This window comes from Vitis vinifera, chromosome 11, assembly GCF_030704535.1.
Source record: "Vitis vinifera cultivar Pinot Noir 40024 chromosome 11, ASM3070453v1".
NCBI classification, from domain to species: domain Eukaryota; kingdom Viridiplantae; phylum Streptophyta; class Magnoliopsida; order Vitales; family Vitaceae; genus Vitis; species Vitis vinifera.
The window spans coordinates 3574434-3596940 of record NC_081815.1 but is presented as its reverse complement, the minus strand read 5'-3'; the positions used below and the strand labels follow the sequence as shown (position 1 = coordinate 3596940).

The 22507-nt window shown below is 30.1% G+C and overlaps 2 protein-coding genes across 5 annotated transcripts; both read left to right on the top strand.

Annotated features, from left to right (window-relative positions):
* Positions 1–2054: 2054 nt before the first annotated feature.
* LOC100242417 (nudix hydrolase 20, chloroplastic) lies at positions 2055–7539 on the top strand. Of its 3 annotated transcripts, none has more exons than XM_059740797.1 (10): positions 2055–2400; positions 2863–2927; positions 3287–3455; positions 3683–3763; positions 4940–5065; positions 5731–5810; positions 6114–6229; positions 6429–6549; positions 7240–7313; positions 7417–7539. In XM_059740797.1, exons 1-9 carry the CDS (start codon positions 2134–2136, stop codon positions 7307–7309), a joined length of 1095 nt encoding a protein of 364 aa, XP_059596780.1. In that variant the 5' UTR covers positions 2055–2133; the 3' UTR covers positions 7310–7313; positions 7417–7539. The 3 variants fall into 3 exon arrangements, with proteins under 3 accessions (XP_059596780.1, XP_010656361.1, XP_010656360.1); XM_010658059.3 differs by having other exon boundaries at positions 6096–6229; XM_010658058.3 differs by having other exon boundaries at positions 6096–6229; positions 7240–7539.
* Positions 7540–16963: 9424 nt separating this feature from the next.
* LOC100252655 (nudix hydrolase 20, chloroplastic) lies at positions 16964–22248 on the top strand. Of its 2 annotated transcripts, none has more exons than XM_002281381.5 (9): positions 16964–17345; positions 17825–17889; positions 18249–18417; positions 18630–18710; positions 19815–19940; positions 20605–20684; positions 20985–21100; positions 21300–21420; positions 22056–22248. In XM_002281381.5, the coding sequence occupies exons 1-9, from the start codon at positions 17079–17081 to the stop codon at positions 22123–22125; spliced, it is 1095 nt and encodes a 364-aa protein (XP_002281417.2). In that variant the 5' UTR covers positions 16964–17078; the 3' UTR covers positions 22126–22248. The 2 variants fall into 2 exon arrangements, with proteins under 2 accessions (XP_002281417.2, XP_059596782.1); XM_059740799.1 differs by having other exon boundaries at positions 17021–17345; positions 18249–18403; positions 19846–19940.
* Positions 22249–22507: the final 259 nt, after the last annotated feature.

The following is a 22507-nucleotide window of genomic DNA, read 5'->3' as shown; positions in this document are numbered from 1 at the left end:
TGAAAATTTATATTGATTTTTCTTTCCATCTTTTTTTTTTTTTGAAATTTTCCTTTAAATATTCTTAATAATTTATTTATTTTACATAAAAATCTAAATCTTTTTTAAAGTGTTCCTAGTGCCATGATTTTTGAATTTAATACATTTTCATAATTAATATTTAAAATGATTTAATTATTTAATAATAATATAAAATACCATTAATTACCTTACAATTTATGAACCATGACTATAATATAATATATTTTTTGCATATGCCCCTAGCAAAAGTCTCTAGTTCTGCCATAGCTAATATATGTATTATATGTGTTTATATAAATTATAAATTGAATGATATAATATAAAAAAAATTATTCATAAATTTTAAATATTTTAATCATTAATATTATTAAACATAAGAGAAATTTCATTTTTGCAATAACAAATATTGAAATGCAATATAATTTTTTTAAAACAAATACCATACACTAAAAAATAATATAAATTCAATTTTATTTTAATTTTTAATTTTACAGCCTAAATATAGTATAATATCACATATATAAGTGCATTTACTACCTTAAGATATCAAATTTATTTAAAACAATATCAAATGATATCATATACCATTAGAAATAATATCTTAAAATATACTATTCCAATAAAATAAAATATGATATATATGGGGATATACATGTCTTATTTTATTCTATCCCACCAAACAAACACAACCTTAGAATAATATCTCTATATTTTGAAAACATCAAATATAACATTTTATTGGAAAACGATACATCGATTATTTTTTCGTGTTTCACACTCAAAAATGTCAATCTAAGTTCTTTTTTTTTTTTTTTTTTTTTTCAATTTTCAATTAATAGAGATTGTTTTTTCAAACATGATGATTAGATAAAAAAGAAGAAGAAGGAAGATGACCAATAAAAATAAGAATTAATTGGTTAAAATAGATGAAATATTTGTCATTTGTGAATTTAATCTCTGTCATGTTTTGTTTGAAGATTAACCAATTTTTGACATAAATACCTTTAATTATTTCAAATATTTACATGTAGATTTTAAAAGATACGGTTATTTTTACAAGAAAAAAGTGAAAGTATTTTTGTCAAAATATGGTTAAAAAATGATGGAGGGTTAGATTGGAAAATTGAATTTCTAATGACCATTTTAATTAAATAATCATAGAAATAGAAATAAATACTAAACAGAAAAAAGTACATACAGGTGTAAAAAAATAGTTATTTGTTTGATTGAGGCCAAATATTAAAGTTTTGTTTGGAAGCTAATTTAGAAAATACTGTCACAACTCAAAAAAATATATTTGATAAATCTATAATAAAAAAAAAAGCTTTTTTGAGGATTTGATGCAAAAATAAATTATTTCTAAAAATAAAATTTTGGTATTTCAATTATTTTTTATAAAATATTTTGGATAACAATTAAAAATTATAAAAAATATTTTGTTAACTTTTGCATTTCACATAAGTAGATAGTTACCTTTTATAGATAATAAGTTAAGCAACTATTTTTCATATTTAAGTTTCAATAGTATTTTAATTTTAAAGATAGTTAATACTATTTGGGAATTTTCTATTATTAAAAAAAACACACAAAAATACATTTGACAACAAAAACTTGTTTTCTATTTTCCATTTTTAAGAATAGAATACAAGATGTTTAAAAAAAACATCTTTTAATTGTTTTATATTATTTTTACATATTTTATGAAATGTATTTTAAAAAATAATTATATAAATATGTAGAATGATTATAAAAAAATAATATAATTTTTTTAAAATATTAAAAATAGGTTAAAAATATTTTATGTTTTTAAATAAATTTTGATTGAACAAAAATAAGAAAAACTGTTTTTAAAAAATTATTTTCAAAATTATTTTCGCACCTCCTAATTTTTTATTTATTTATATTTTTGTTTTCCTGTTTTTTTAATTGTTTTCTAAAAGTTGAAGATCAAATTTTGCGAAGGGGCACGTGGCCTATTAGGCAGGTGCATGGCTTACACAAGTCACTCCGGAGAATGAAGGAAACTCCAACGACGTCGTTGCGAAGGGCGTCCATAAATGTATAACAGTCCAAAGGAGTCTCCCATTCCCGCACTCTCTCCCTCGACGCTCCATGGCTTGCAATCACCATCAACTGCGTCTCTGCCACTCTGTCCGAAGCTCCATTGCTTCTCTCTCCTCTCCTCTTCTTCCAACTAGACTCACCCTTTCCTCACGCACTTTGGCTTCCACTCCAATTAGGGTTGGCTCTCCTTCCGTCTCCGCCACTTGTTTCACTTGGGACGACGTCGTTCGAATCTCCGACTCCCAGTATTCTTCGCGACACTCGTCCGACCTTCAAGGCTTCTTCGAGAAGATCAGAGTCTGCAATCGTGGCTTAGTATCTCTCGCACACTCTCTTTCTGTCTCTCTATGTATATGTGTAACACATGTGTGGTTGCCGAGAAAAGCAAGGAAAAGAAAATTAAAGTTTGAACTTTTGTTTTAAATTGTTATGGTCTCTGAGCAGAATGGGAGAAGCAGTAAATCCGTGTTAGAATCAATTAGGGGGAGGTTTTTGGATAAATGATCAAAATCCCGAGATTTCAAAATTTAATTTATTTTCCCTTCGTTTTCTTAGTGACCAAACAGAGCATCTAAATCTGTAATTCTAGAGAATCTAAGTCGCTAATTCTTAAGTGAAATTACTTGTATGAATAGCATTCGAGTTGTATCGGAATCAATTGAGTGGGGGTTTTTGGTTGTGATGAGAATTGGGAGATGTCATAACTTACTTTTATTTTCCCTACATTTTCTCATTAGCCATACCAAATCAGTAGTTTTTGATTGAAATTTCGTGCAGGAAAAGCAATCTGACTTCCTTCCATTTGTCATTGAGGACCAAACCGTTGGCTATATTCATAAAGGGTAACATCACCATCAATTATCTTACTTATGTAATACTTAATGAGTTAATGACTTGATTGATAACTTGTAGTTTAAGTTCCAACACAATTTGCACAGCTGAAAGAGCGGCCATTACTAGGTGCATTGGTAACTTTTGGGTTGTCAAGTGAAGTGAGCAACTGCAGCTTGACATTTTGCACAACCACTTTATTGAAAAATGCTGAATTTAGGTCCATTACCAGTTTTTGAACCTCTCCTAAATTCATAAAAAATGACCTGCACTCGCTAATGGGCCTCTTTTATTTATTGTTGTTGAATTTAGGTCTAGAAAAACTTGAACAGTATGTTTGTATTAATGAATGCATTTTGACTTGGTGCAGTTTTTTTGATGATCACTTAAAGAGATTTTCTAATGTGTTTATTTTCACCCAAGATAACTCCCATATAATGCTACACCCAGTACTGAGGACACCCAATGAAAGGACTAGAGCAGTTGGAGATGTAGTTAAATGCTTAGGGGAAGAACTGATTCCAGGTATACGGAAGGAGGTACTACTTCAGATCACTAAAATGATTTATTGGTTCTCATCTTTCCTTCAGTGAGTGGATTTGTGTTATCAAATGCTTTGGTTTGCTTAGTTTGGATCTGTTTACTTCCGATTGCATATTATATTGTTGAAACTTTTTGGAGCTCAAGTTTTTTTTTTTCTTTCTTCTTTTTTGGACTTCGTTTTTTGTTTCATTGGTGAATTATTTTTGACATTGGTTTTCTTCAGCTATATCCTGTTGCATCATCCTTTGGGGCACCGGTGTTTTTCTTGCTGGAACGTGCAGCAGCTCCTTATTTTGGGATAAAGGTTGGTCATGCCTTTGTATATTGTATTGAAATTGCTCCCCCTTTTGGAACCACAAACTAAAATGAGATAATTTAAGCGTTCATTACCAGTTTGTGATGTTGGGCATTGGAAATATCAAGACACTAAATAGTGAATTTCATCTTGGTTAGTATAATAAGTTTCAAATTGTTCTGATTTTGATAGTTAACCTATTATTAGTGTTAAAGTAAAAAAAAATAAGAATAATGAAATAGAGTACGAAAATATGGAGTTGAGACCTGAGATGTTTTTTTTCCTCTATGCTCTAGTGGTATTGTCTTTGAGTGCCAAAATCATCATGGACCATGGCTTAATTCAGCGGTTGTTTGGACATCACTAACCTAAGAAAGTGGTTTTGGCTGGTAGTGCATAATAACTCTTAAACCACTGAAATTATAATTGTGATGCATGTTCCTTAATCAATCTGTTGCACGGAAGCATTTTTCTGTTTTTTTCATTTTTCATATTACTTATATTTATCAATCTATTGAACAAAGCCTATACAAGTGGTGTTGGCTAGTTGTGCATAAGGAAACTATAAATGAGCTATTCATCAAGCGTATTATTTTATAATATGGTAGCATGCATTGCAGAAAATTTTCTGAGAGCTTAGACCATGTTAGTGCCACATTTTTCTAAATGTCGATTTTGGTGATTTCCCTCTTTTTGGTCACCCTCCTTTAATAACCATAAGCCAGCTAGTCTTCAGTGTGGCTTACATCATGGTGAACTGTCTGTCGCTTTGTTGTAGAAATATCATCTTGTCATGGTCTCACTTAAATTTTTTACTTACACAATTTTGGAAATAGTGTATAGTGAGTCCTTTGTCCAAAGGCCAAGGGTAAATCCACATGTTTTTGCTAATAAAAGATGGTGCAAATTTTGATTGTATACCATAGAGGTGAAAGGTTGTGCATCTCCTCTTTGATTATTTCTACATGTATTAATTGTGGATTGTATGTCTTCTTCCATGTAATTCTCACCTTGTTACATCTAATAAAAGGTTGAAAAACATTGAATCTTCACATATGGTAAGATATACATTTTTCTTGTATCAAAGGCTGTCTGACAAATGAATCCAAGGTATTTTATGTTTATATGCTGATTATTGTACCCTCCACCTTATGTTTTCACCTTTAAATGCTTTTGGAAGAATAGAGTTATGGAGTTCACATGAATGGCTACACGGAAAGAAACGGGCAGAAATACTTGTGGATAGGCAAGAGAAGTCAAGTGAAGCCCACTTATCCAGGAATGCTTGATCATCTAGTTGCTGGAGGACTGGTATGTAACAGCCTTTTACCTTTGCATATTATTACAGTTCTTCTTCTTGCTTACCAATCATTACCCAGTTCTATGTGCTCTCATAAGTAATTCAATGCATTGTGGCCTCATAAAAGGGCTTTCTATGTCCTATTGTGCTACATTCCTTCTGATAAAGGTCATAGCCTAATGGCATCTCAAAGGTCATGACTTAAATCCCTTGCATGGATCATGCAAGAAATCATGTTTGTCTGCTTTTATACATAATAATGAATCAGAGAGTTTTATGATCCATACGATTCATGGGGAGAACTAAGATTTTTCCGTTCTTGTAAAGGTTTTAGGATCCATTGAATGAAAAATATTCTATAAAATATGCAATTAACATGTTCATCTGTTTGTTAAATCGTGCTGCTCAAAGCATTATCTAGATGTCAGTTTCACATTTATATCTTAAGTATATAACTAAAGGGGAAAGACAAGAAAATTCCGGGTGGGCATTGTAGGGCTGCCCATTTTCTGCCTGGATCTTTGTTTTTCCATTATGCAGGCTATCAGAAGCTGGCTATATAAAATTATTTGGCTGAGCAATCAACAAAATTTCAATTTCATGTACAATAAGAGCATTTGCCCTTTTTTTTTCCGAGGCAGTTCTGTATCTCTTACTTTGTTGATCAAAATTGCAGCCTCATGGGATAGCCTGTAAGGAGAATGTTATGAAGGAATGTGAAGAGGAAGCAGGAATCCCCAGATCAATGTCTAAAGAGTAAGTTTTCCTTTGCCATTGAACTATGACTTGTCCAACTGGCTTTGGTAAAAGAGAAAAAAAAAAAAATGGCAACAGAAAGAAAGACAGTGCTTAAAAGTACTTGGTCGAACAATTTTAAGCATTTTCTTTTCCTTTTTCCATATTCATCATAGGGCTTATAGAGGCTAGGAAGTTGAAATTTGGTTAGTCAAATATATATCCTTGATTTGCATTAGATTTTTTCATTCCAACTTCTCTGCCTCTCTTATTTTCTTCCTCATTTACAATTTATAATACTGACAGAACATGCTTGACTCACAGAGCTGTACCAGTTGGTGCTGTCTCATATGGTGACATTGATGGGTATCGATACAAGCGAGATGTTTTATTTTGTTATGATTTAAAACTCCCTGACGATTTCATTCCTAAGAACCAAGGTAAACATATTGATGCTCAGCTTTCATCAATTGTCATCACAACCTCATTCTTCTTCACTTTAGAAATTGTAAAATTGCAACTCAGTCTTGGAGCATTTGCTTTGTTTCCAACTTTCCATTTCATTTGGAAGTTATTAACTGCAATATTTTTCTTTGGATTCAATCCATCCCCCTTAATGGCTTCTTAAACATGTAACAGATGGAGAAGTGGAGAGCTTCAGATTGATCCCTGTGTCACAGGTTGCAGATGTTGTACGGAGGACACACTTTTTCAAGGCAAATTGTTCTCTTGTCATCATTGATTTCCTGTTTCGCCATGGGTATAGCTTTTTCTCTATTCCTTCTCTTATTGTTCTCCTGCTTTTGTGTGAGTGAATGGAAACAATTATTATTTGGCATATATCATGGCAAACCCCAAGACCCACTCTATAGGCATAATGGTCATTTTACATTTCAAGCATGGAGAGTCAAAATGGAAATGACTCGTACAAACATCTTGTGATAGGAAAGTTACCCACTACCAAATTCATGTTTAGAGGAGTAAAAACATACTACTTTCATTTGAAACTTCAAAAAATAAAATAAAATAAAATAAAAAAATCCTCTAAAAGTATTAAACATTTTGCTATTTTCAGAACAATTTCAAACTTAAACTTACTAAGAAGCTAATTAGACAATTTAGAATAAAAGAAAGAAATGGAATTTATACTGAATGAAGCTAAAACTTATACTAATGCATCACTCATTTATCTTCAACCTTAACTAAATCAAAGTCCTAATAAGATCATAACCTAGTGTTCTAGCTTAGAGCAGACAATATTTACATGGAAGAGAATAGGTTATTACATACCATCTTCAGTACTAGTTGCTTACTAAAGATACTAAAGATATTGGAAGTTGTGTCCATTGTAAAGCAAATGAGTTATTTTGACCCAGTTTTTTAGCAGATGTAAGAAAAAATGTTCCAACAGTTTGCTTATTTCAATTATTTACTTCTCTCATTTTTGCAGGTATATTGGCCCTGATAGTTTAGGATACTTGGAGCTACTTCAGAGCTTAAGGAGGGGAGATTGCTTGTAAACTCGTAATATGACACATTTTCCTTGTCGCATTTTCTCAATCTTCCCTTTTTGTTTTTTGTTTCTTTTAACTATAATTATTATTATTATTATCTTTAATAATTGTAGGGAAGCTCAGACAACTTCAGTCACAGAATCAACAGAGGAACTATATGAAATATCAGGGAAGTTGATTGATATTAATTTGTGAAAATTGCATCACAGTAAATATAACTTTCCTTGTTACCCTCACTGGATTTCCTGGTCACTTAGACCCAGAAACCTACTGCTATCACATAAAGCAGAAATAGGACTTGCCAGAGAGATTCTTACTTTCTGATTATTTATTTTACCTGCTTGAGAAATGTGTTGCCCTTTCCATTGCAAAAAAATATAAAAAGGAGGAAGAGAAAAAGATTGGCAACTGTTTCCTGTTTCATCATCCTTTTTTCTCTCTTATCATTAACTTGTGCCTTCAGGCTTTAGAAAGATTCTCTCCATTAACTTGGGGAACATTCCCTAAAGATTATATACAAAGTTGAGAAGAGACCCAATAAGACAGGATCAATCTGTTGATCCCTGTTTAATAAGCTGCTTCTTGTCCAGTCCAGTGAACCAAAAAACTAGGGAGACCACATGCTTTTCAATATTTTAACTTTATAAGATTTGATTCTCAGTGATATTTGTGTTCAGTAAAGGCCCATTATTAGGCTATCCTTTTTTCACCAATTACTTAGGCGGTGTTTGTTTTTTGGTTGAATAGAAAAAACCAAAATATTTGTCTTTTTCTATTAAGTTAAAAGTAATCTATTGATATCATTCAACATAATTAAATTCAATATATTGATAACAAGTTCACTTTAGTTATGTTAGATGATGTCAACATGTTACTTTTAGCTGAATAGAAAAAACCAAATATTTTGATATTTTCTATGCCAAAAAAACAAACACCACTTAGACAATACCATAACCATAATTTTAAATTTCAGAATGCTTTAAATTTATGATACTATTGTTTTTCTCCTTTCATATTTATCATAAGACAAGACAAGTGGAACTTCAGAAGAACCTATTTAACACTACATTTGTGTCATATCTGCAATATCTCAAGCTAGAAGAAGCACATTATTCTGAAGATCTCCTAAAATGTTGCATAGGTAGGACTTTAAGAAGAACAGATGCAAAGAAATGACGGTTGTAGTTTTCAAAAGTACTACCAAAGGGAAAATAAATAAATAAATATAAGCAATTAAATGTCGTGGAATGGTTCTTAACCAGGGATGATGGATCAATGGATAGCATAATATCAATTTGAAAGTAAGAATAAGTGAGAACTGAGAGCAGTGAAAATTAAGGGGATCAACGAACAGATTTCATAACTAGAGGATAAAGAGTGAAAATTTTCCATACTACCAGCAAACTAGGTATATATGACATATTGAATGTTTTCAGTTTCAACATAGTGAATGTGACAAAAGGATCAACTATAAAACATTTGAACATCAACCATAATGATAACCTAGTAATTAGCCCGTGAACAAAATCAAGGCACGAAACCCTGCTGATTTTATGAAAATCAAATACTAAAAGAGAGAGAATTAACACAAAGAATCACTAGTAAAACATTCTTACATGAGCTGTTGTCAGAATACCCAATCCATTGGGTCCGAACCCTTCTTCAATCTTCATTGATAAATCAGCATTTTTGTCCTATTTCAATCAATTTCAATACAAATAAAACTCAAGCAGAAGAATTAACGCATTCCAAACAAGCAGAAGAAATGGAAGGAACATAGAAGAAAATAAATGGAAAAGATCAAACCGCGTATTTTCAATTGTTTGTTTCCTAAGGAGATAAAAAGAATAATCAACTGAATTAAGTCTTATACAATCATTTTAGTGAGATGAGGTTTTTAGTTTCTTAAGAAAGTGAACTTCTTTTCCGTTTCCTTTCGTCGGTCCCTCCGAAAAAGGTACAACTTGTTTCTGTTTGCTTGCTGAGAATCGGAAAAAGAAAAGAGTGACGGAAACAAAATTCACATCACACCATTCTCGTTTGTTCAGTTCCCAATAACGAAAGAAACAGCTCAACTGAGTGTCGCACAACACCTTGACAGACTCACGTCGAGTGTTCCATTTTCCAGGGAACCAAACATCCGAAAAATCAAAACACAAAACTTCATTTCCAACCCTTTTCCTCCGTTTTCTCGGCAACCAAACAGGGCCATCAAGATACGTACTATAAGCTCCGGATATGATGTAGTGGCGGTGACTGTTTGGAGCACGGGAGGCGCGGCTTCTGACGTGCATGACATTTTCTGGCAGAAAATCCGGCATGAACGCCACTGATTGCACGGTGACGGTGGCAAAAACCGCGCGGGAGCGTGAGAATTCTATGCGAGACCGACTGTTATAAAGCGACGATGGTGATGATCTTCAGAGATTGAGATTCATTGCTTAATGTTTCCAGATATGGTGGAATAAAGAGCAGAGTATAAATTCCCTCTATTTTGCTTCAAACGACCAAAATCCTCGTATGGTCTAACCTCTCTAATCCTTTCCATGATAAAATTGATTCCAAACGATGATTACGGAAGTAAGAAAAATACCATCGCCTTGAAATAATGTTTAAATAGACTTACACCCGAAACTAATGTAAGTAACAAAATTACTTATTTACCCTTAATGATATCTACAAGCTCCAATAACAAAATTAATTGAGGCATAATAAAATTCAAGAATAAAAGTTGTAATTGTGGGATAATGATGAGAAGTAGTTTGATGTCTTTTTGGAAACCAATTTTACCAACGGAAGAATTTAATCATTTGATATTAAAAGTTAGGAGTGTAAAGTGATTTGAAAGATAACGATGATAATGGTTGGATATGATATTATTTAAAATTTTAGTAGTTGTATTTCAATTATGATTGTTGAAGCGTGAAAAAAAAAATACAATTTGTAAACTTCAATGAATGAAAATGAAGGAATTTACTTGGGTGGACTATAAATAGTTGTATTTGAAGACGATATATGCAAATTTCAATGTGTTCACACTCCATATATAAAACCATATCCTTTTGTGCATCATAAAAACAAGGAGACATGATCCCGTAACAAAACAGTACCAAGAACAAAAAAAGAGGATATAAACTGATACTAGTCTTGGAATCCATTGTTTTCCAAAAAGAAAAATAAAATAAAATCTTTCTTTCAAAATCCTAGTCTTGTTGTCCACCAAAGGGCTCACTGTGTTCATCAATTTAGTTCACTTTGTTGTCCACCATCTTGCACACTTTGTTGGAGCACCAACATTTTCCTAGAAAAAAATTACAATATTGTGCTAAGAAAAAAGAAAAATAATAATTAATTAATTAGAAATGATGTAGTATGAATACCTGCATTGTTTTAACTCTTCTTTTATTACTAGAATCATGATTACATGATCTTTTGTTATGTCCAAGACTCTTGCACAAGCCATACCTTATAGGGAAAGACCTTTTTTTTCCTTAAATCTCTTCATCAAGTTGTCTCATTCTTTTAAGCTTAGGTATTTCGGGCATGCACTTCTAAATAAAGGGGCAACGACTTATCATACTCCACTTCAAGCCACATGGCTTGATTCGGAATAGGATGAATCATACAACTATATGTCTTCAAATAAGCTTCATTTGAGAGGAAATTGGTGAATGAATGGTGTTGAATATGTTCTTTTATGGTTAATGCAAGCCATGACATGTTTACAAGGGATATCACTTATCGGCCTTGCTCTACATTAACACAACATTTGCTACACATTAACAATGAGAACCATTATTTTCTCTAATACCTTATATTCTTCCCCACCAGCTCATGTAACAATGAGAACCATTAAATTATTGAACTTAGGTAGCCCTTATAGCTGCCCAAAAAAGACCTCTTAGCTTCAATCCAGCATACTTCCCTTTAAAATTGGCATATATAAATATATATGTCTTGCACAAAATGTTGTTATGTGGAAAATGTTATGTTAAAGATCTAAGAACACCTTTTCTACCTATCTCTCATGAAGGAAATAGTCCTTGACTCACCTTCTCCTACTTGCTCATGAAGTAAGCTTGAAAAGTAACCCCAAATTTCCATAAAACTTTTTTTTTAAAACAAAAAATAAAAAACAATCTGCACATTTTTTTTACAGTAAAATTAAAATTCATTTCTTTTTTTAGTAAGATTGAAAATCTTATCTTAATTTTATCAAAATAAAAAAAAAATCAAATTTTTTTTTTCAGAATCTGAAAACCATGCTTGTGAAAATATCTTTTTTTTTTTTTTTTAATAAAAGATAATTGTGAAAATATTTTTCTTTTTTGAAATATAAGATAAATAAAAATTTTGTTTTTAGATAAACTTGTAAAAATTCTTTTTAAAAAGCAATTTTTTTTAATGAAGTTGTTAATAAAACTCCCTTTTAATAAAAGTCAACCAAAATTCTCTCTTTCTTATTTAAAATTGTAAAAGATTTTTTTCTAAACAATTTGTAAGCATCTTCCTTTTTTAATAATAAAAGTAAATTTTTTTTTTCTTTTAGATAAAATAGTCATATTGTAAGCTTTTTTTTTTTTTTTAAGTAAATAAAGTCCTTTCAAAAGAAAATAAAAATAAATTTAAAAAATCGAATGTAATACCTTTTGTGAGTGAAATTATGAAAATCTCTTTTATAAATTTAGATAAAAATATTTTCTAATGTTTTTTTTAATAAATTTGAAACCTTTGAAAAAGCAATAAGTTTGAAATCTCTTTTTGTAGAGTCAGAGATTTTTTTTAATAAAATCAAACAATGAATCATTTTTGTAAATGATTATGTGAAAATTAATTTTCCTATTAATATTTTTTTTTTATTAATACAATTGGATTGAATTTTAATATTTTTACAAGTAAAAGTCTTGTTTATTTAATTGGAATATCTTTCATAGCTAGATAAAGTCATAAAAAATCATTTTTCTAAATAATTTGTAAAAATCACTTTTCTTAAATAAAAAATAAAATTGAAACACTTTTATAAATAAAATTGTAAAAAAATCTTTCTTTTTTTCTAACAAAAGTAAATAAAAATTATTTTCTTGTAATAAAATCAAATTTTTTTATTTTATTTTAATAAAATTGTTCTTAATAAACTCTTTTTAACAATAACAAGTCTAAATAACTTTTTTGAAAATTGAATACAAGTGAAATTGAATCAAATCATTTATTAAAAATAAATTAAAGTTTTTTTATAAAAAATTAAATTGAAATCATTAATTCCAAATTGTTTTTAATAAAGTTTGGAATTTCTTGAAAACCTAATTTTTTGAAATATCTTCTTTTTTATTAGTTTGCATAATTCTCATATCATTTATCTAGTACATTATTGTAATATGCTATAATTATTATTTTTCTGTATATTGATTTGTGGTTGGTATCTATGATTAATTGATTAATTCTCATAATTTTCTCCATGTTTAGTAAAGATAGTGAGTATGGGGGCTTAAAGGGAGTTATGAATTATCACTATATTGTCTCAATATGTAACTTGATAATTGAATTTAGACTCTAAATAAGGTTTTTTCCTAAATAAGGAGTTATAGTTTTTTTTCTTATTTTTTTTTCTTTTAAAAATAAACTAAAATAGATAGTGATTTCAACTTTTTTTAAAATCATTTTTTTCACCAATATATATGAATCCTGTATTCTTTCGAGTGGACATTGATCCACAATATGTTTTTTATATTTTTAAACATGTTATATATAGTGTTTTAAATTTTTATATTTAATTATTCTCAGTGTATTTTTTTTTAAATTCTAAAAAATAGTATTAAAATACGTTAACCAACTTATTTTTTTATTTATATTTTTGTTTTCCTGTTTTTTTTAGGATTAATCTATACTACCTATAAAAGTATAAGCTGTTTTTCACTCTTTTATTTCTAGAAATGGCCATACCATATTAATAATCAATTTAAATGAGAATTCAATCTTTTAATTTATTTAGGATTTTAATTACTTGAAGTAATGAAAGTTATTCATAAAATTATCATAAAAAACCTAAAAGGTAATTCAAAAAATTTAATATTTTCAATACTAATTATTTAATCTTTTCATTTAATTAGAATTTTAATTCCTCAAATTACTATCACAAACCTAAAAAATAATTTAAATTTAATCTTTTTATACTTGTAATCAACTTAAATGAGAATTTAATCTTTTTATTTCCTTAGGGTTAATGGAAGTCGTCCATAAAATTCCTATCATAAACCTAAAGGAGGCGTTTGGTTTGTGGGAATGAGGAATAGAGATAGACATCTCATTCATTCTCTCCCTCATTCCCATGTTTGAATAAATTTTATGAAGGTAGAAATGGAATAAAAAAATATTCCTACAGAAATCAAATCCACTTATAAGAAGGATTTCAATTTATCACAACTAGGTGGTATTCTGATTCATTCACCGGATAAGAAAATATAAAATAGTCTCAAATTACTATTTTACCCTTACATTTCATTTATCAAGCCATGGTGTCTCTTCATCCCATAATAAGACTATTTTTTTAGTATTAATATTTAGTAACAAAAAGAAAATTTTCAAAATTTATTTATTTTTCAATGAAAATAAAAAAAATTATTTTAAACTGTGTAAGGGTATTATTGTCATTTTTCATTCTCATTCTTGTTATTACCACACATTAGAATGTAAACAAATAATTATTCCAATCTTGAATTCATTCATCCAAACACTAGAAATGGAATGGACAAATTCATTTCCATTAGGAATGAAACAAAATATTCATTTCCTTTTCCTATTCCATGTACCAAACACCCCCAAGGTAATGAAAAATTTAATATTTTCATTTGCCTTCAATTTCCATTCTATACCACCTATAAAACTATGAGCTGTTTTTCACTTTTTTTATTTCTAGAAATGTCCTTACCAATATTAATAATCAATTTAAATGATAATTTAATCTTTTCATTTAGTTGGAGTTTTAATTATTTGATATAACTATTCCTAAAATTATCAGCACAATCCTAAAAGGTAATTAATTTTTTTTTAATATTTTCAATACTAATTATTTAATTTTTTTATTTAATTAGAGTTTTAATTACTTCACGTGACGAAAACCATTCCAGAAATTAACGAACCTAAAAGATAATTTAAAATTTAATCTTTTTGATACTCATAATCAACTTAAATGAGAATTTAATCTTTTTATTTCATTAGGGTTAATGGAAGTCATTCCATAAATTGTCATTGTAAACGAAAAATTTAATATTTTCATTTGTCTTCAATTTAATGTGAATATTTATAACTTCATTTTGATTTTATATTCAAATTCAATACTTCATTTTAATTTATATTCAAATTCAATCCTAAAACTCTTCACAATAAACTATGAAGGAAACTGTTAATTTGTGAGAAACCTCTCAAATCGAGCATTCATCTTCGACACAACAATCCTACGTCCCCTTTGGCACAACAATTTGTCCTTCATCTTATTTGATGAAGTGCCTATGATTCACCAATATGATGTTTATTAGTTTTAACCATTGATTTTGACTTATTTATAATATGTATGGAGAGAAGTCTGTTATGATAAGAGACCTTCATCCTATTTGATGAAGTGCCCTATGATCCACCAATATGATGTTTATTAGTCTTTATTTATAATATGTATGGAGAGAAGTTTGGTTATGATTGGAGATCACCGCAAAGTGTTTTTTCGATTTCGGATTTAGAATTGACATGAAGAACAATTAGGATTTGTTTAAAACTCTTCTACAAATTAGGTATTTTTTTTTTCTTAATAACAAATTCAAAGTATGTTAAATCGTATTTGAATGTGTTTTGAGAAAACAAATAAAATGTATTTAATACTTATATTTATTATTAATATTTTCTTATTATCCTAACCTATCTTTCATTTCTTCAATGAAATAAATTATTTTTTTTTAAAAATTAATTACATCAAACTGTTTACTTTTTATAACTATAAATAGTGATTTTCATTCATTTTGAGATATTTAAATATTTTAAACTTTTATATTTAATAAAATAATAGTGAATTAATAATAACACTTACTATATTATAGATAATTACTGAATAAAAAGTTTCATCACTCATTTACATTATTTATTTAAACAAATTTAAATTTTATTAAGGAAATTACAACATTATATTAAAAATATTAAGATTTTGATATAAAATGTACCAAAATGATAAAAAAATTTTAATTAAAATTTTAATTATTTTGATTTAGAAATTTTTTTAGAACAAAACTTATTATTCCTTTATATTTTTTTCGGTTGATTGAATAATTTGATATATTATATATTTTTCTTTGATATGGAATTATTTAATTTAATTTGGATTCTATTTTCTATCTTAGAAACAAAAAATAATAATAAGTTTTATAAAATATATAATGGTTTTTAAAAATGAATTAAAAAAATATATTTTTAAAATAATTTTGAACAACATAATATATAGTCAATAATTTTTCCATAAGAATTTTTAAATTTAATATAAATATTTTATTTTTTATTTTTTGAAAAGAAAGTTATGAAAATCAATCATTAATTTTTTAATTACTCTTCAATTTTTTCATTCCAAAAATGTCTTAATTCATTCTCTTTAAAACCACATAATTAATATAATTAATGTTATAAAAATTTATTATTAAAAGTTTAAAAACTTTTCAAATTTCTCATCCATTATAAATTTTATTCTCTTTAAAGTTTCAAAAGCTTTTTCTTCTTTTGTCATTTTCTATTCTTTTCAAAATTTTCACTTCAACTCTTCCAATGGGTTTGGTCTGACAATGCCATCGATTTGAGATTTTTTTTTAAATTTTTTTAATCCTCAAATTTCTTGCTCAAATTAATTCATTTTTGTTCTTATTTTTATTAAAAAAAAGTCTTATATAAAAGGCAAAAAAAAAATTTGAACATATGTAAAATAATTAACACAAATTTTTTTTATAAATTTAGTGTAAAAGAAATAAATAATATGTTTAAATTTAAATTGGTAAATGTTTATGACCAAGGATATTTATTTTTATAATATAAGAACATTAGTTAAAAAATAATTTTATTATCATAAAATTTGGTGCCCAAAAATGTAATCTTATTTGTATTTAATCCTAATTATTTTTTTAATTTGGTTTCATGTTTAATTCAATTATTTGATTTTGAATATTTACTTGATTTTATATAAGTTTTAAAAAAATAAATTCACATACTAATTTTTTTGTTGAACTTTTTTTATATTCTCTTATGTGCTTTGGCACATTTGCAGTTACTAGTTGATTAAAAGAGATGAAAAAAATTTTAAATTTGTAAAATTAATTTTTCCTATTTTTGAATTTCTAATTTTTGATATAAATATCTTTAATATTTTTTTATTATTTATGTGTATGTTTTTAAAAATTATTATTTTAATAAGAAAAAAAGGAGAGTATTTTTATAGATAATTTTTAGATTGAAAAAAGGTGAAGGTTAGTATTCCATAAGTCGATTGATTTCATCCTTTTAATCGCCTTTTTTTTTTTTTAATGCTTTCTAAAAGGAGTTGTCTCGACGCTCGAGTCCTCTCGTGTAAAAGTTGAAGACCTAATTTTGCGAAGCGGGCACATGGCCTATTAGGCAGGTGCATGGCTGACACAAGTCACCTCGGAGAATGCAAGAGCTCCAACGACGTCGTTTTGAAGGGCATGGATAACCGTATAACAGCCAAAGGCCCAAAAGGAGTCTCCCATTCCCGCACTCTCTCCCTCGACGCTCCATGGCTTGCAATCACCATCATCTGCGTCTCTGCCACTCTGTCCGAAGCTCCATTGCTTCTCTCTCCTCTCCTCTTCTTCCAACTAGACTCACCCTTTCATCACGCACTTTGGCTTCCACTCCAATTAGGGTTAGCTCTCCTTCCGTCTCCGCCACTTGTTTCACTTGGGACGACGTCGTTCGAATCTCCGACTCCCAGGATTCTTCGCGACACTCGTCCGACCTTCAAGGCTTCTTTGAGAAGATCAGAGTCTGCAATCGCGGCTTAGTATCTCTCACACACTCTCTTTCTGTCTCTCTATGTATGTATGCAACACATGTTTGGTTGCCGAGAAAAGCAAGGAAAAGAAAATTAAAGTTTGAACTTTTGTTTTAATTTGTCATGGTCTCTGAGCAGAATGGGAGAAGCATTAAATCTGTGTTAGAATCAATTAGGGGGAGGTTTTTGGATAAATGATCAAAATCCCGAGATTTCAAAATTTAATTTATTTTCTCTTCGTTTTCTATGTGACCAAACAGAGCATCTAAACCTGTAATTCTTAATTGAAATGGTTACTAGAGAATCTAAGTCGCTAGTTCTTAAGTGAAATTACTTGTATGAATAGCATTCGAGTTGTATCGGAATCAATTGAGTGGAGGTTTTTGGTTGTGATGAAAATTGGGAGATGTCATAACTTACTTTTGTTTTCCCTACATTTTCTCATTAGCCATACCAAATCAGTAGTTGTTGATTGAAATTTCGTGCAGGAAAAACAATCGGACTTCCTTCCATTTGTCATTGAGGACCAAACTGTTGGCTATATTCATAAAGGGTAATATCATCATCAATTATCTTAATTATGTAATACTTAATGAGTTAATGACTTGATTGATAACTTGTAGTTTAAGTTCGGACACAATTTGTACAGCTGAAAGAGCAGCCATTACTAGGTGCATTGGTAACTTTTGGACTGTCAAGTGAAGTGAGCAACTGCAGCTTGACATTTTGCACAACCACTTTATTGAAAAATTGCTGAATTTAGGTCTATTACCAGTTGTTGAACCACTCCTAAATTCACAAAAAGTGACCTGCACTCGATAATGGGCCTCTTTATTTATTGTTGTTGAATTTAGATCTAGAAAAACTTGAACAGTATGTTTGTATTAATGAATGCATTTTGACTTTGTGCAGCTTTTTCGATGATCACTTAAAGAGATTTTCTAATGTGTTTATTTTCACCCAAGATAACTCCCATATAATGCTACACCCTGTACTGAGGACACCCAATGAAAGGACTAGAGCAGTTGGAGATGTAGTTAAATGCTTAGGGGAAGAACTGATTCCAGGTATACGGAAGGAGGTACTACTTCAGATCACTAAAATGATTTATTGATTCTCATCTTTCCTTCAGTGTGTGGATTTGTGTTATCAAATGCTTTGGTTTGCTTAGTTTGGATCTGTTTATTATATTGTTGAAACTTTTTGGAGCTCAATTTTTCCTTTTTTCTTTCTTTTTTTGGACTTCGTTTTTTGTTTCATTGGTGAATTATTATTGACATTGGTTTTCTTCAGCTATATCCTGTTGCATCACTCTTTGGGGCACCGGTGTTTTTCTTGCTGGAACGTGCAGCCGCTCCTTATTTTGGGATAAAGGTTGGTCATGCCTTTGTATATTGTATTGAAACTGCTCCCCCTTTTGGAAACACAAACTAAAATGAGATAATTTAAGCATTCATTACCAGTTTGTGATGTTGGGCATTGGAAATATCAAGACACTAAATAGTGAAATTCATCTTGGTTAGTGTAATAAGTTTCACATTGCTCTGATTTTGATGGGTTGATTATTAGTGTTAAAATAAAAAATAAGAACAATGAAATAGAGTATGAAAATATGGAGTTGAGACCTGAGATGTTCTTTTTCCTCTATGCTCTAGTGGTATTGTCTTTGAGTTCCAAAATCATCATGGACCATGGCTTAATTCAGTGATTTGTTTGGACATCACCAACCTAAGAAAGTGGTTTTGGCTAGTAGTGCATAAAGAAATTTTTTCTTAACTCTTAAACCACTGAAATTATAATTGTGATGCATGTTCCTTAATCAATCTGTTGCACGGAAGCATTTTTCTGTTTTTTCATTTTTCATATTACTTATATTTCTCAATCTGTTGAACAAAGCCTATAAAAGTGGTGTTGGCTAGTTGTGCATAAGGAAACTATAGATGAGCTATTCATCAAGCATATTATTTTATAATATGGTACTATGCATTGCAGAAAATTTTCTGAGCTTAGACCATGTTAGTGCCATATTCTGTGTGGCTTACAAGTTGGAGAACTGTCTGTCTTGTAGAAATATCATCTTGTCATGGTCTCACTTAAATTTTTTACTTACACCATTTTGGAAATAGTGTATAGTGAGTCCTTCATCCAAAGGCCAAGGGTAAATCCACATGTTTTTGCTAATAAAAGATGGTGCAAATTTTGATTGTATACCATAGAGGTGAAAGGTTGTGCATCTCCTCTTTGATTATTTCTACATGTGTTAATTGTGGATTGTATGTCTTCTTCCATGTAATTCTCATCACCTTGTTACATCTAATAAAAGGCTGAAAAACATTCAATCTTCACATATGGCAAGATATGCATTTTTCTTGTATCAAAGGCTGTCTGACAAATGAATCCAAGGTATTTTATGTTTATATGCTGATTATTGTACCATCCATCTTATGTTTTCACCTTTAAATGCTTTTTGAAGAATAGGCTTATGGAATTCAAATGAATGGCTACACAGAAAGAAACGGGCAGAAATACTTGTGGATAGGCAAGAGAAGTCAAGTGAAGACCACTTATCCAGGAATGCTTGATCATCTAGTTTCTGGAGGACTGGTATATAACAGCCTTTTACCTTTGCATATATTGACAGTTCTTCTTCTTGCTTACCAAGCATTACCCAGTTCTATGTGCTCTCATAAGTAATTTAATGCATTGTGGCCTCATAAAAGGGCTTTCTATGTCCCATTGTGTCACATTCCTTCTGATAAAGGTCATAGCCTAATGGCATCTCAAAGGTCATGACTTAAATCCCTTGCATGGATCAAGCAAGAAATCATGTTTGTCTGCTTTTATACATAATAATGAATCAGAGAGTTTTATGATCCATACCATTCATGGGGAGAAATAAGGTTTTTCCATTCTTGTAAAGGTTTTAGGATCCATTGAATGAAAAATATTCCATAAAATATGCAATTAACATGTTCATCTGTTTGTTATATCGTGCTGCTCAAAGCATTATTTAGATGTCAGTTTCACATTTATATCTTAAGTATATAACTAAAGGGGAAAGACAACAAAATTCCAAGTGGGCATTGTAGGGCTGCCCATTTTCTGGCTGGACCTTTGTTTTTCCATTATGCAGGCTATCAGAAGTTGGTTATATAAAATTAGTTGGCTGTGCAATCAACAAAATTTCAATTTCATGTACAATAAGAGCATTTGCCCTTTTTTTTCTGAGGCAGTTCTGTATCTCTTACTTTGTTGATCAAAATTGCAGCCTCATGGGATAGCCTGTATGGAGAATGTTATGAAGGAATGTGAAGAGGAAGCAGGAATCCCCAGATCCATGTCTAAAGAGTAGGTTTTCCTTTGCCATTGAACTATGACTTGTCCAACTGGCTTTGTTAAAAGAGAAAAAAAAAAAAGCAACAGAAAGAAAGACAGTGCTTAAAAGTACTTGGTCGAACAATTTTAAGCATTTTCTTTTCCTTTTTCCATATTCATCATATGGCTCATAGAGGCTAGGAAGTTGAAATTTGGTTTGTCAAATATATATCCTTGATTTGCATTAGATTTTTTCATTCCGACTTCTCTGCCTCTCTTATTTTCTTCTTCATTTACAATTTATAATATTGACGGAACATGCTTGACTCACAGAGCTGTACCAGTTGGTGCTGTCTCATATGGTGACATTGATGGGTATAGATACAAGCGAGATGTTTTATTTTGTTATGATTTAAAACTCCCTGACGATTTCATTCCTAAGAACCAAGGTAAACATATTGATGCTCAGTTTTCATCAATTGTCATCACAACCTCATTCTTCTCCACTTTAGAAATTGTAAAATTGCAACTCAGTCTTGGAGCATTTGCTTTGTTTCCAACTTTCCATTTCATTTGGAAGTTATTAACTGCAATATTTTTCTTTGGATTCAATCCATCCCCCTTAATGGCTTCTTAAACATGTAACAGATGGAGAAGTGGAGAGCTTCAGATTGATCCCTGTGTCACAGGTTGCAGATGTCGTACGGAGGACACACTTTTTCAAGTCAAATTGTTCTCTTGTCATCATTGATTTCCTGTTTCGCCATGGGTATAGCTTTTTCTCTATTCCTTCTCTTGTTGTTCTCCTGCTTTTGTGTGAATGAATGGAAACAATTATTATTTGGCATATATCATGGCACGCCCTAGGACCCACTCTATAGGCATAATGGTCATTTTACATTTCAAGCATGGAGAGTCAAAATGGGAATGACTCAAACAAACATCTTGTAATAGGAAAGTTACCCATTACCAAATTCATGTTTAGAGCGAGTAAAAACGTACTACTTTTCCTTGAAGCTTAAAAAAAAAAAGAAAATCCTCTAAAAACATCAAACATTTTGCTATTCTTCAAAACAATTTCAAACTAAAACTTACTAAGAAACCATTTAGACAATTTAGAATAAAAGAAAGAATTGGAATTTATAATAAATGAAGCTAAAAAAAGTCCCAATAAGATGACAACCTAGTGTTCTAGCCTAGAGCTGACAATATTTACATGGAAAAGAATGGGTCATCACATATCATCTTCGGTACTAGCTGGTTGCTAAACATACTGAAGATATTGGAAGTTGTGTCCATGGTAAAGCAAAATGAGTTATTTTGATCCAGTTTTTTAGCAGACGTAAGAAAAAAATGTTCCAACAGTTTGCTTATTCCAATTATTTACTTCTCTCATATTTGCAGGTATATTGGCCCTGATAGTTTAGGATACTTGGAGCTACTTCAGAGCTTGAGGAGCGGAGATTGCTCGTAATATGCACATTTTCCTTGCTGTTTCTTTTTAAGCCACACTGATGCTGTATGTAGTCCTTTTTATCATTGAATTTATGACCAAACAGCATCCCATTTGCAATAATAGTATGTTTTTTTGATACAAGTTGGTTTGTCGACTGAAAGCCAAAGATATAGAACTGCCAATGGTGGTTGGATTCAGTGGTGAGATCCTGGTTACGCATTCAACCTTAGTGATGAGCCTGGCAACAATTTAGAATTAAGCATTTTTCTTTAATCTAATGCTACCTACTAATGGTTGGGTTGAGTGCTCCCATGCCCTTTAGCAAAGGACGGATTAGTGCAGCATACATAAGAGTGGATAACTACAAAATCAAGATATTCGGGCACAATCCAAAAACTCC